General features: G+C 32.1%; 1 protein-coding gene and 1 pseudogene across 1 annotated transcript; one reads left to right on the top strand and one right to left on the bottom strand.

Annotated features, from left to right (window-relative positions):
- Positions 1–304: 304 nt before the first annotated feature.
- On the top strand, positions 305–811 carry LOC150035548 (uncharacterized). The gene is made up of 2 exons (XM_090314349.1): positions 305–490; positions 602–811. The coding sequence occupies exons 1-2, from the start codon at positions 305–307 to the stop codon at positions 809–811; spliced, it is 396 nt and encodes a 131-aa protein (XP_090170475.1).
- Positions 812–7,067: 6,256 nt separating this feature from the next.
- On the bottom strand, positions 7,068–11,480 carry LOC120079169 (disease resistance protein At4g27190-like; annotated as a pseudogene).
- Positions 11,481–15,014: the final 3,534 nt, after the last annotated feature.

Here is a 15,014-nt window from a genome sequence, read left to right as displayed (position 1 = left end):
ATACCATTCTATAAAAATCTGAAAATGGCGGGTCACACTTATAAGAATTACTAATTGTTAGTAAAGATCTTGGCTGAGAACGATAACCAAAAGAACTATAGGAGTAAGAGTTATTCTAATATAGTATTTGGTCAAGAATTGTTTTGCTTTAGTGAAGGAATTGTTGACTGCCCCACAGTAGCAACTGTAAATCACTAAAGTATCGTTAAAAATAAATAAAGATTTTTTGGGTTCCTTATTATTTTTGCTAAATTTTGATTTAGATGCATAAAGTTTAAATAGAATTTCTTTAAATTTTTCAGCAATGTCGAATTCAATTATACAACTGCTTGCTTTCGATAAATTTATGGGTGAAGGATATTCGAATTGGAAATCCAACATCAATATGATACTAGTTATGGATGATTTAAGGTTTGTGTTGACGGAAGAATGTCCTCCGATTCCCAGTACAACAACAAACCAAAATGTTCGAGACATCTATGATCGATGGGTAAGGGCTAACAAAAAGGCCCGGGCATACATCTTAGCAAGTATCTCTAATTTACTTAATAAGAAACATGAGTTAATGCCCACTGCCCGTGAGATAATGGTGTGACTCTAGGAGATGTTTGGGAAACCGTCATCCTCTGTTCGACATGAAGTCATTAAGTATCTTGACAGTACTCACATGAAAGATGGTTCCAATGTTAGAGAACATGTTCTCGATATGATGGTCTATTTTAATATTGCTGAGGCTCATGGGGTGATGATAGATGATAAGTCAAGTAAGTATGATATTGGAATCTCTCTTGGAGAGTTATCTGCCTTTTAGGACCAATGCTGTTATGAAGAAAATTACTTATAATTTGACTATGTTGTTGAACGAGTTACGGACATATCATCCTATGATGAAACTTAAATAAAAAGAATTAAATGTTATTTCTCGATCTAAGAAGTTTTATAAAGGGTCGACGTTTGGAACAAAACCCATTGATAACAAGAAGTTTGTTCTCTTTTCATTAAAAGATAAATCTGTACAAATGAATAAGAAGGGAAAAGAGAATAAGAAAACCATTGCTAAGAAAAACAAAAACAAAAACAAGACTCCTAAAGGAAAGTGTTTCTATTGTGGAGAGGATGGGCACTGGAAACGTAACTGCCTAAAGTATTTGGCTCAAAAGAAAGCAAAAAAGGCGAAACAAGGTAAATCATATTTACTAGTAGTTGAAACATGTCTAGTTGAGAATATTTACCTAACCTGGATATTAGATTCAGGCGCGCTAATCATGTTTGCACTTTTCTACAGGAAACTAATTCTTAGAGAGAACTTTCTGAAAAGGAAATGACTTTCAAGGTAAGAACGGGTGAAGTCATTTCAGGTCATGCACCGAGAGATGTCAAGCTATTTACTTTTTTGGAGAATCTTTCATCTTACTTAGGAATGTATATTATGTACCTAAGATGAAAAGAAACTTAATCACCATTTCCTATCTGCTAGAAAATATGTACAGAATATCTTTTGAATCTAATAAAGTGTTTGTTTTTTCAAGAGGTGTTCATATTTGTTCTGCAAGACTCGAAGATAACTTGTACATATTAAAACAAACTGAAGTAAAAGCCATTCTAAATATAGAGATGTTTAAAATGGTTGAGACCCAAAATAAAAAACGAAAAATTTCTTCCAATGCCTATCTTTGGCACCTTAGACTTGGCCAATTAATCTCAATAAGATTTAGAGATTGGAAAATAATGGTCATCTAAATCAGTTAGAAGAAGTTCTTTACCTTCTGTGAATCATGTATTGAGGGAAAAATGACAAAAATATCTTTTTTCTGAAAAAGGTCTTTGTGTGAAAGAGTCAATCGAACTTATACATTCAGACCTATGTGGTCTGAGGAGTGTAAAAATACGAGGAGGTTATCAGTATTTTGTCAGTTTTATTGACGATTACTCGTGATATGGCTACATTTACTTCATAAGTCAGAAGTCTGAAACTCTTGAAAAGTTCAAAGAATTTAAGACCGAGACAGAAAATTTGTTAAGTAAAGGAACTAAAACACTTTGATCTGATCGAGGTGGTGAGTATATGGATTTACAATTCCAGAACTATATAGTAGATCATGAAATTCAATCCCAACTCACAACACCTGGAACACTATAACAAAACGATGTTGTAGAAAGGAGAAATTGAACCTTGTTAGACATGGTCCGATCAATGACGAGTTATGCTCAGTTACCTCAATTCTTTTGGGGGTATGCAATGCAGACTATAGTATATATTCTAAATTTTTTTTTTAAAAAAAGATGTTTCAGAAACACCTTATGAATTATGGAAACGACGCAAAACTAGTTTACGTCATTTACGTATTTGGGATTGTCCAGCACACATGTTGGTACAAAATCCTAAGAAACTGGAAATACGTTCGAAGTTATGCCTCTTTGTAAGACACCCTAAAGAAACAAAAGAGGACTATTCTATGATCCCCATGATGATAAAGTGTTTGTATCGACAAATGCTACATTCTTGGAAGAAGAACATATTAAAAATCATCTACGTAGCAGTAAACCAATATTACAATAAATGACCAAAGATGCTACAGAAACATCAACAATATTTGTTGATCAAGCTGGTCCCTCAACAACTGTTATTGTCCCGTCACGTCCGTCTCAAGAGTTGAGTATGCCTCGACATAGTGGGAAAGTTATTCAGCAACCTTAACGCTATATGGGTTTAAAAGAAACTCAAAACATCATACATGATGATGTATTAGAGGATCTATTAACCTTTAAAAAGGCAATGGAAGAAAAGTCATGAACGTTGAAATGGAGTTTATATACTTCAACTCTGTCTGGGAACTTGTAGATCAACCACATGGAGTTAAACCTATAGGTTGCAAATGAATCTACAAAAGAAAACGAGACCAAATTGGCAAGGTACAAACTTATAAAGCCAGACTCGTGGCAAAAGGTTTTACCTAAAGAGAAGGGGTTGATTATGAAGAAACTTTTCTCCTGTTGCCATGATAAAATCGATTAGAATACTTACATCCATTGACACATATTATGACTATGAAATATGGAAAATGGATGTCAAGACAGCTTTTCTAAATAGCCATCTTGATGAAAGTATTTTTATGTCTCAACTAGAAGGGTTCATCAAACAAGGACAGAAACAAAAAGTCTGTAAGCTTAAATGATCTATTTATGGGTTAAAACAATCTTCAAGATCCTGGAGTATAAGATTTGATGTTGCGATAAAATCTTTGGCTTTGAACAAAATGTTGATGAACTTTTTGTATACAAGAAAATAGTCAACAAAACTATAGCATTCTTAGTTCTTTATGTCGATGATATCTTACTCATTAGGAATGAGGCAAGCTTCCTTGCTGATGTAAAGAGATGGTTAGCAACACAGTTCCAAATGAAAGATTTGGGTGATGCTCACTACGTTCTAGGAATAAAGATCTTTTAGAATAGAAAGAATAGAACCCTAGCACTATCTCAAGCATCTTATATTGATAAGATGTTGTCAAGATATAATAAGCAAAATTCCATAAAAGGTATGTTACTTTTTAGACATGGAATTCATTTGTCAAGGAATAGTGTCTTAAGACACCTCAAGATGTTGAGGAAATGACAAGAATTCCATATGCATATGCAGTTGGGAGTTTGATGTACGCAATATTATGTACATAGTCATTGGACTGCTGTCAAAAACATCCTCAAGTATCTAAGGAGAATGAGGGACTATATGGTTGTGTATGGACCTAAGGATTTGACCCTTACCGGATACACTGATTCTGATTTCCAGACTGATGTGGGTTTAAGAAAATCTACTTCAAGATCAGTTTTCACTCTCAATAGAGGAGCTATAGTTTGGAGAAGCATTAAGCAATGTTGTATTGCCGACTCTAGGATAGAAGAAGAATACGTAGCTGCATGTGAAGCCAGAAGCAATATGGCTATGCAAATTCTCGGATGAGTTGGAAGTAGTTCCAGATATGCACCTACCTATCACACTGTATTATGACAATAGTGGTGTTGTTGCCAACTCGAAAGAACCAAGGAGTCACAAAAGTGGAAAACATATTAAAAGAGAGTACCATATCATCAGAGAGATAGTACACCAGGGAGACGTGATTGTCAAGAAGATAGCTTCTAAAGACAACCTCGTTGATCCATTTACGAAGGCCCTCTCGGCTAAAGTGTTTGAGGGCCACCTAGTTGGACTAGGACTCCGAGCAACATAATCTAGGGCAAGTGGGAGAATATCTATGATATTGGAAATGCCCTAGTTTATTGTATTGTCCCTTTATGTTTCTCAACATTGTATTGTATATATTTGTTCTCACTGGAGTTTTAGTCCAAGTGGAAGATTGTTGGGAATGTCCTAGAAATTGCAGTTCATAAATTTTGTGTTAAACATTCTATTTATCGATAAAATATTGTTGAGTATCTTATTCAATAAAGTTCTTGATTTTGCATTTTATCATGAAAATCCAATAAACATATCCATAGCTATAGTATGAATATTTTAACTTTATGTGGTGACATAAACAAGATCAAGTTGTATATAGCTTAAATGGTCTATAAGTATATAGATGAAATAGGGTATCTCATCCTAGTAACACTATTGGATGCAGTCCATTTTGTATAGGTAATACAAATGATGTGATCAACAAATCATTCATGTAGAGACATGTGAGTGGAGGTATCCTGTGCAATGAGTTTGCATATAAACTGGACCACGAAATAGTCACTTTTCTTTATAATGATCGTTTACTGTTAAAACTGTCTATTTCATACTTAAGTAACCTAGGTTAATTCGATCTTAATCTTGAGCTAGCTATAAACTCCTATTTATTCATGATTATCCTTTGATCTGCATGAGTGAGAGTAGTCCAATAACACTGCTTAATAATCCTTCCATTTTGGGGATAAGACTGAATAGATAGCTGGAGACATAGCACTGCAAGATGGAATTCACTCCTACCCATTTTAGGGTTGGTAGATAGGTTGTTCTCTTAAGTGCTAATTCCAGGTGTTGAATAATCGAGGCCTCGCCTTTTCATGATAGAGAGACATGATTCATAAGTAGTATTATGAATCAAAATGTTCATTAGAGGGTCAGTAGGAACTTAAGGAACAAGATGTATTTATAGGGGTAAATAATAATTTTGACCCAGCTGTAAGTACAAAAGATCTGTGAAGGATCGACTTACTGATTATGGTTTACATGAACATAAATATATCTATAGTGAGGAACTATAGTGGTGTGTCTTGATAGTTAACGAATAGTAATTAATTCAATTAAAGAAGTTTAATAAATTAATTACAGATCATTGGAGCTCATTATCTGTAGGTCCATTAGATCCCTCTACTAAATCTTAAATCGGAAAAACAAATTGAGTATTGATGTATAACATTAGAATTTGAAATTAGGATTATGAATTTGAAATGTTCGAATTTAATTTTAGGGTTTTTGATTGATTGTATATGATACAATTAAAAGTGTTTAATTTAATTGAAATTAAATAACCAATTAATATTTAAATTATGATTTAAATATAAAATTGATTTATTGGTGAAATTGATTTTTTATTGATTTAATATTAAGATAATAAATTAATATTATTTTAATTAAAAAGTTGAATGAAAAATAAATTAAAATTAATTTTATTTAAATTAATTATGTTTTGAATTAATTTTAAATTAATTTAAATAACAAAATACAATGATTTTTTAAATCATTTTAAATTAATGGGTTTTTTTTTTTTTTTTTTTTTTTTTGGGAAAAACCCACTAACTTCATATGATCGATTATCACCAAATTCCAATTATAGAAGCTCCATGCATGAAGATCATTAAGCTATCTGAGTTTTACTTTTGAAGAGAAAACTTGAAGACCCTACACATCCTTTAGTTGTTCATCATCAACTCAACTTTATTTAAGTGTTTCCACCACATGGTCTAGCTAGAGCATAGTGGAGAAGATCTCGGTGGTAGTCTTCTTGAAGTTCCAAGCTCTATCTTAGTGGATTTCAACTCAATTTGTGGAGGAAATCTTCAAGGGTAATATGTGTTTCAAACCCTCTCATGAATATCATATGAGCAGCATGCTAAAAACTCAAATTAAATGTAGTTTAAGTGCTTATGATTCTGAAGTCTTCCGTTGCATGTTTTATTACACCTTCAAAACCGACCTTGAAATATTACAATTTGAGGCTATGATTAGTGGCTATCGATGATAGACTTCTTTATATGGTTAGCAACTTTGAAAGAAAACCATCAACTTTAAAATATCAAGCTATATCAGTGATGGAAAAACCTACTAGTGGATAACACTGATAGACTTTCATCAATGACTATCACCTTTAAAAGATTAACACTTAAACTTATTAATGGTTATTTACTTTGAAAGATTAAAACTTATTGTTATTAGTGATAGAAAGCTATTAATAGCTGCCACTGATAGACATCTATCAATGACTATAAATTTTGAAAGATTAACACTTAAAAACATTTAGTTGCTATCATCGATGAATTTCTATTAGTGACTATCAACATTTTAATTAGCTATTAGTGGTTATCAACTAAGTTGTTGATGTTCAAACAATGCTATCGTTGATACGAGTGTATATCAATGATAGACTTCTATCTATAATAGACCTTTCTATCGGTGATAGGAAGTCTATTATTGATACATTTTGCTATTGTTAATAGACAAGTAATGTGAATCCACCAATGATAAAATGTCTACTGTTATTGATAGCAAAATGTATCAACGATAAATTCTATCACTGATAGATTTTTATCACTAATAGACTCTATCATTTAACAGATTCTGAGAGTTTGATATAAATTGTGTTATATCTACAAATTTCTTTGTATTTTATTATATTTGCTAATACTTTAAATCTGATTATTGTATTTGCAAGTACCTCTTATTTAAAAGGTTCAAACTACATGAATCATAGTATTCAACTTTAATAAAACACAGTAAACATTGTTTTTTGTTAACTATAATATATGTTTCCTTTTCATCTATATAACAATAAAGCGAAAAGGGCACACTGATTCGGAAGGAACTAAATCGGACTATACCAAACAAGAAATGTGTGTTGGTGAAAAATGTTATTAAAATTTAGAGAACTCACCCATTGGTTGAAGAATGAGTCATGATTACTACATCTGTTTATCTCACCTATTTCTACATTATCAACACGTAATTGTCCAAGTTTCTCAATTTTAGAGAAAAAACATTGAATGTATGGTAAGCCTTTTAGCTGTAAAAACCTTAAATTCATAAGTTCAAATTTGTTGGTTGCTTTTTTCGCTTCCCATTACAATGATTGCTTTCATTATCTTACAATAACTAATCTCAATCTCATCAAGACATAAAAAGTCATTTAAGATGAAGTCGACAAAGAAAATTTCCAATTTATTACAACTTGACAACATTATCTCCTTCAACTTGTGGAAATGAGATTCTCTAACATTATGATCATCACCATGAAACATACTCTCCAAATTCTCCAAATTCCCCAATTCTAGAACCTCCAAATTGGACAACACTTTTTGCAAAGGTGACTTGTTTGGCTCATAATTGAACATATGTTGAAATTCTGAATTATCATGAATGTAGAAATGCTTAAAATGTGAATATTCATTTGCATTTAACTCAAACGGGAGAACCCTCCTACCAATTGATCCCATTAAATGCAATTCTTCAGACCTTTTTAACAATGTTTTTATCTCATTATCCATGCAACTTTATTAAAACACAACACCCTTGAGATTTCCATTCTCAAACCACCAAGAACTTCACAACCAATAGAAATTACAAACTTCTCCAAATTCAACAATCTTGAAAACAAACTTTTGGGCATAATTATTTCATCTCGAATCCATAATGTTAAAACACACAGGTGAGAAAGATGGGTAAGCTCACAAAGACTAGCATTTTTCCCTTCTCCATTCAATTATCTTCTTTCCCATCCATTAAAAGTTTCTAAATATAACTCTTCTAGATTTTTCAAATTTGAAAGAATATTAGGTGGAATTACCTTTAGTTGATAACAATATGATAAATCCAACACTTTTAATCGAGTCAATTTACTCATCGTGATAGGAATCTGGATTATCTTAGATTCTTGAAAACTTAAAAATTCAAGCCTATTTAACTCACCAATCATATTTATGTTTGCCAAATCATAATCAATTAAATGCAATGCTTGGAGGTTTGCAAAAGAGTCAAGTAATGGTCTCGTCTGTAGGGAAATTTTCATTTCAATTATTTTTTAAATTTGAGCTCTTTTGTTTCTCCAAAAAAAAGTTTTGGATAACTCATGTACAATGAATACACATAACATCAATAATTGAACCATCGGTAACATTAACTTTTGTAGAGGGTTACACAAATCTTCAACATTTAAGTACACTACTGTGTGATCACTTGGCATTTTTTTCTGACCAAGATTCATTCAATCCTTTAATTCGTCTTTGGAGGAAACTAGTATAGCTATATCACGGATGAGATCGTGCATTTTCACATACCAATTTTGTTATCCTACGTCGGGCCTATGTCACAGTATCAACACCATGCAAGAAACCCATCCCCATAGCAAGTACATGTAATTCTTCCACATCAATTGAATCATGTTCTGGGAACATGCTACAGACTAAAAAGAGTAATTTGGCCTCTTCACAATTTAGATGGTCGTAACTTAACTTTAGTGAAGAGTATACTTTCTCATTCATCCTCTAATGTTCACGACCATAGAATTTCTTAATTGGTATAAGTCATCCTTCCAAATAGATGAATGTTTTTTTCTCAATGCCTTAGCGATCATTATTATAGCAATTGGCAAATGTGCACATTCTTTTGCTATTTCAATGGCTATACTTCTCAAATAAGATGTTTTGACAATCTCACCAGCTATTTTCTTGAATAAATTCCATGTCTCGTGGTCTTGTAAAACTTTTATCTCAAAATTCTTATTTGTGCACATATCATTCAAGAATACACTATTATCTTTTGAGGTAAATAGGATCTTGTTGTTGGGTTTTATGTCCTAAAAACTCGTAGTTTGTAAAATGATAAATATTTTCTATTATCAATATACCTGTTATTGATCTCATAAATTGTATGAAAGTCTAAATCCAATTAACTAAGACCCATGACTATTGTATGAGTACTTGAACTTTATGTGGAGACATAAGAGTGGATTGGGTTCGAGTAAATAGTCAAAATGATCTATGGTACATGAATGAGATTGGGTACCTTATTCTGGTAACACCATTGGATGCAGCCTACTGTGTAGTTGTTACAAAGAGTTGTAAAGTGCTACATACGATGTGATCCTGCATCCTATGCAATGAGTTTGCATAAGATCAGGACCAAGGAATAACTCACTCTTACTTTATCACGTTGTTTACTGTTTAAGACTGACTATTTCACCTAGAAGACCTAGGTAACTCAATCTTAATCCTGAGCTAACTATGAACTCCTGTTTATTCGGGATTGCTCTTAGATTTGCATAGTTGGGGGTTGACTCAACAACGCTGACTCAATAAGATTCCCATTTCAGGGGTAAGACCGGATAGATAGCTGGGGACATAGGGTGCAGGAGCTCGCACCTACCCGATTTAGGGATAAGAGAAAGGTTGTTCTCTCAAGTACTGAATCCAGGTCTTGAACAAGGGGCTCCACCCTCGCATTGGGCTTTAGTAGAATGAATCATTAGTTAACGAATGGAGATTAATTTGGTCTAATGAGTTTAGTCAATTAATCTCGGATTGTTGGAGCTCATGATCTGTAGGTCCGTGAGGTCCCCCTACTAGCTCGTAACGGACTAGCTCTAGAATAGCGTGATAAGTTAATTTGAAACGTTCAAATTAGAATTAAGGGAATTAGTAATTATATGAGATATAATTATATGTTTAATTTTTGAATGAAATAGGAGAATTTATATTTAAATATGATTTAAATATATAGAGATGGGTATGTGTTAAAATTAATTTAATATTTGATATTAAATTAATTAAGTTTTATTTAATAATTAATTTATGAAATTAATTAAATTTTCATTTTTAAAATCAAAATAGATTCATAAAATCAAATTTTGATTTTTGATAAAATTGGAAAAATAGGAAAACAAAAACACAAAATGGAAAATGGATTTTTCCATTATCCATCTTTAAACTAGCTCACACATAGAGCAATATATTTGCCTTGTCTTCTCCAAGCATGAGCTGCAACTCATGCAACTCTTTTCTTTGCATGTTGATCTTCAATATAATGAAGAGATTGGAGTGAAAATCGGGCATGCAATCAAAAGAGTTTTTGAGAGAAAAACTGGTTTGAAGAATGGTTCTTCAATAAGGTTGCTGCAGTGAGCTTTTCTCCTTCATCCCTTGATTCAAGCTTGTTTGAAGTCCCCAACTCAATCTAGAGCATCAAAATAATAGTGGGGAAGATCTTGAGGTGGTTTACAATAAGATATAGAGAAGATAGCAACTGTCGATGGAGCTTTGAAGAAGTTCTACAAGAGGTATGTCTTGAAACCCATTTTTTCTGTAGAAGCATGCTTTATATATTGCCAATATTAGTGAATTTGAATGCTTAGATGATCTTTGTGCTTCCACTACTGTTGATACAATCCTACACTTGCATCATATGCAATCTTCAATGCTTGGAATTCCTATCATTTCCATATCATTTTGCTTCCATTCATCATCAAGTACAACGAGGATCCTTTGTTCCATCTTCAACCTTTTATGTAGCATAAGGGTAATTCTTTCCTCTATTTCTTGGTCAAATTTCAACCCAAGCATATCATCAAGTTGCCCTTGAATTTTTTTTAAGTCCAGGGTTGGACTTATGGTCGATATGACCACTTCATCAAATAACTTTTCCTCCATTACTATTCTCGAGATCTATTTCACTAACATTGTTTTGCCAACACCTCTCATCCCATACACTCCAATTTCGTGGACATTGTCATCCATAAGTGAACCAATGATTTTGTCTATATTTGGCTTTCTTGATTCAAAGTTAATAAAATCTGAAGTCTTTGCCTTTGAACTCTCAACCACTGAGAGAGCTACACGATAGGAAACTCAATCAAAATTTCCCTCATTTTCATCTCAACAACCTCATCAACCAACTTTACAACTTTCCTACTTAATTGGTGTCTTCGGACCAAATTCAAGCACAATCAACCTTGTTGAGAAAGGTTGTTTAGGAATGTTTCAGATTTTTCAATGATGGAGTCAGTCTTGGTCAACCAATTTTGGACACCAGATTCTATGTTTTCAACATTTCTTGTTACTTCACAGACTTTGTGATGGACAGACTCTTTAGTATCCTTTAATATTTCAACTCGACTCTTAAAGTTTTAAATATTTCGACGAATGAAATAAACATAACTCAATTGACGACCAATAGGCTTTATAGTATATTCCACAATTACTCCAATGACCAAAGAAACAAAATCCATCGATCTTAATTAATACGAAAATCCAGAATAAAAATAATATATTAAAACTGATAAAAAATGTAGGAAAGAATAAAAGTGGGTTTATGGGACTATTAAATCGTATACCAGATACACAATTTAGGATAATCGTGGACCCCGCCCACGATTACCTGATCAATATTGCATGATTGTCCATGTGGCAGTCTGTGCATGTCAGGTCAAGGAAGTCGTGGCAGTGATAATCGTGTACCGGGTACACGATTTAAACACCTATTTTTTATAATAATTTTGAGCCAACCCTACTTTTTTTAATAATTGTTAAAATAATACTATTTAAAAAAATCCAAAAATATATATTATTTAAAGTTTGTCACCTAGTAGACGATTAGTCACTAGACAATAGGTATACTCAAAGATACATGCAATGTATTTTTCTTATCAGAATGAGAGAATAAAAGCAACTGATGGGATTTATTACTAATGTTAAAATAAATTGCTATTTTTTAGCTAAACAATTTTTTCCTTTCAAAAGTAACATCTTTTTAAAATGTACTTTTTTAACCTCTTTTATTACTTTTCAGTCTTTAAGTAGAGGGTCCTACGAAAGGAACGTACAATTTTATACCTAAATAAATAGAGATTCAATTGCCTACAATGTGAAGTCATCTAACTTATCTAACTAAACCTTTCAGACACACATTTTAAGTTGGAAACCTAGGGAACAATTCCATTTTCTAGGATCCCAACTTGGAGGAACAATTTCTTTCATTTTTTGAGGCTCTCAACTTCATAGGAACAATTTCTTTATTTTTTTAGAGTTTCAAAAGACAAAGATATGTTGTTTTCTAGTTTTTGTCATTGTATGGTAAGTCTATTTAAAAATTGCAATATGTAACCAAAACTTTACTTTTTCAACAAAGTTTGCACTAACCAACAAAATTCAATCCTTTGTCAACTGCTTTTCAAGAAAAATTTGAATTCTTACTCTCTTGTCAAAGTTTTAAGAGAAAAATTGAAGAGAAAAATTCTAATATAAAATTTATTGGAATATGATTGAATTTGGAACAAAAATGTTGGTGTTCTATGATTTGTCACGTAAAGTCAACTTTACGAGACTAAACTGACCTACCAAGAGAACTTGACTATAGAAACATCACAGAACACCAGTATTTTTTTTTTTCTCAATTCACCTTCAATACCTATGTAATTCCAAGAGTAATTTCTCCTAAGGTTGATAAGGTCAACATTACACGAAAAATTGTAGAATTATATTTTTTTTCCGATCCACTTTAAACATATAAAATTACAGGAAAAATCATTGAATGATTCTAGAATTTCACAAGACTTTACGTTCTCTAGATAATATGTCCAGGGTTTGACCAAGTCAACTTTCATAAAGTTAACTTGGTCAACCTTATGGGAAAACTCAGTTCTTTTTCCAATAATCTTATAAGAGTTTAATCTTCATTTTCAGAATGTCTCCGTACGTTTTTTTGCTATGGTGGTATTGGAATGAGGTTGAACAAAACTATACAGGCAATAATCTAGGGGGTTTGGACGTAAACATTGGGTTGGAGGACTTTTTGTCAGAGTTGTATAAGCTATGTGGGATTGACCCGAATGATCACGATCTCATCTTAAGATCTTTATACAATTTTGGATGCATGGTTCCTACTTATTGGATTGATCATGAATATAGTTTATTTTTATGTAGTGAAGATGCATGTCGACCTCCTATCTGTTTTTCAACGAAATCGAAAACTTGATATGACAACAATGACTTAAAGAACCCTAGTCACTCATACCAACCAAGCTTTTCATATAATTTGGTCCATGAATCTCCACCCCCTTATTACCCTACACAACATTCCTTCGAACTAAGTTATCCATCATGTTATACTTCATTACTAACCTCGTTAGATAATAGTGTTGCCCCATATAAACTATCTTATGATAGTTTCTTTGTTTACCCATACAATCCTGAGGAAGACGCTCTATACTTGTCAAGGTACGATGTGGAGGACAACATTGGTGTAGAAGGGAGATTCAGACATAATGTACGTGAGGATAGTTTGAACGAAGAGGAAAATGTACGTGTAGTGCTAGATTAAAATCAAAATTGTAGTAGCAAAAATTTCAGACCATTTTCAAATATTAATAACAAATTAACAGAGGGAATAAAATCTAGAAACCCTTATTGTCGTTGACAAGATTAGAGAGTTTCACCAACTTTTTGGATCTACGATCTTGATTCATATACTACAAATCAAGTGAACACCACCAAAATGGTTTCATCAGTATTCTTCTTGGGCTACTGAAGAAGGAGGAGGTGAGATCTCTGGAGGAAATTTTTTACAGAGAAAAATCTTAGAAAGCTAAAAGTCAAAAGAGAAATTATGCATATCACTTTTTTTTTTTTTTTCCGTAGAGAGAACTAACTAGAGAGAGAGGAGGAAGTTGGGATAAGATCTTTCCCAATCCCGTATAACTCTTCATGTTGGGGTGTTTGTTATTACAAATTTATTTAAATTCATTATTCATTTAATCAATATATTAAATCAAATTTAATTTATTTAATTAAAAAATAATAAATTCATTTAATTTAAAAAATAAATCAAATCAAAATTTAATTTATTAAATAAATCAAATAAATTATTAATGATTATGTTAGAGTATATCAACATGTAGCGGAAGCAACAAGGATCCATAAGCATTCTAATTCATTAATTTTGGCAGTAACTAAAACATGCAATCAAAAGAGGGTTTGAAGTCATACCTTTGTAGAACTCCTTGAAATCTTGATTCTCAACTGTTATCTTCTCCAAAACTTGCTGTGAACCACCTTAAGATTTTCTCCACTATTCTGCTCGAGCTTTAGAATGAGTTGTGGACTCAAAATCATCTTGAATGAAAGGAAACTTGAAGAAAGGCTCATTGCTACAACCCACTTGAAGAACAATTTCTCCAGTCCGAATTTTTCTGTAAAAACTCATGCTTCGAGTTATTAAGGCCAAATGAAAATGGGTTTTGTGTGAGCTAGTTGAAGGTTTAATGGAAAAATCCATATTTCTATTTTGTGTTGATTTTCCAATTTTTCAATTTTTCAGCAAATGATTTCAAAAATCAATTTGATTTTAAAAATTAAAAATATTATTAAATTTGTAAAATTAATTTATAAATTAATTGTTATGAATTTTCACTAGTTTAATTCCAAAATTTTGAAGGAAAATTTATTCAATACTTACAATTTCTTCCTTTTCAGCATAGGGTTTCATACTTAATTGAATTCTCCTAATTACTAGCTTAAGTAGGGAAATAAAAATTTAGGTTTCACAGAAATAGTCAGTCTTAAATAGTAAACAATGTTATAAAGTAAGAATAACTTATTTCTTGGTCTTAGTGTTATATAAACTCTTTGCGTAGGATGCGTCTACTCATATGTCTCACATCATTTGTACTAAATACAAAGAGGGTTGCATCCGATAGTGTTTTCAGAATAAGATACTCAGTCTTATCCGTATACTTATAAATCATTTTGGCTATCTACTCGAACTT

Source organism: Benincasa hispida, chromosome 6 (genome assembly GCF_027475165.1).
Source record: "Benincasa hispida cultivar pf3 chromosome 6, pf3_genome.v1.1, whole genome shotgun sequence".
NCBI classification, from domain to species: domain Eukaryota; kingdom Viridiplantae; phylum Streptophyta; class Magnoliopsida; order Cucurbitales; family Cucurbitaceae; genus Benincasa; species Benincasa hispida.
Note: the sequence above shows the minus strand (reverse complement) of the source record. Positions and strands in the feature narration are given on the sequence as shown.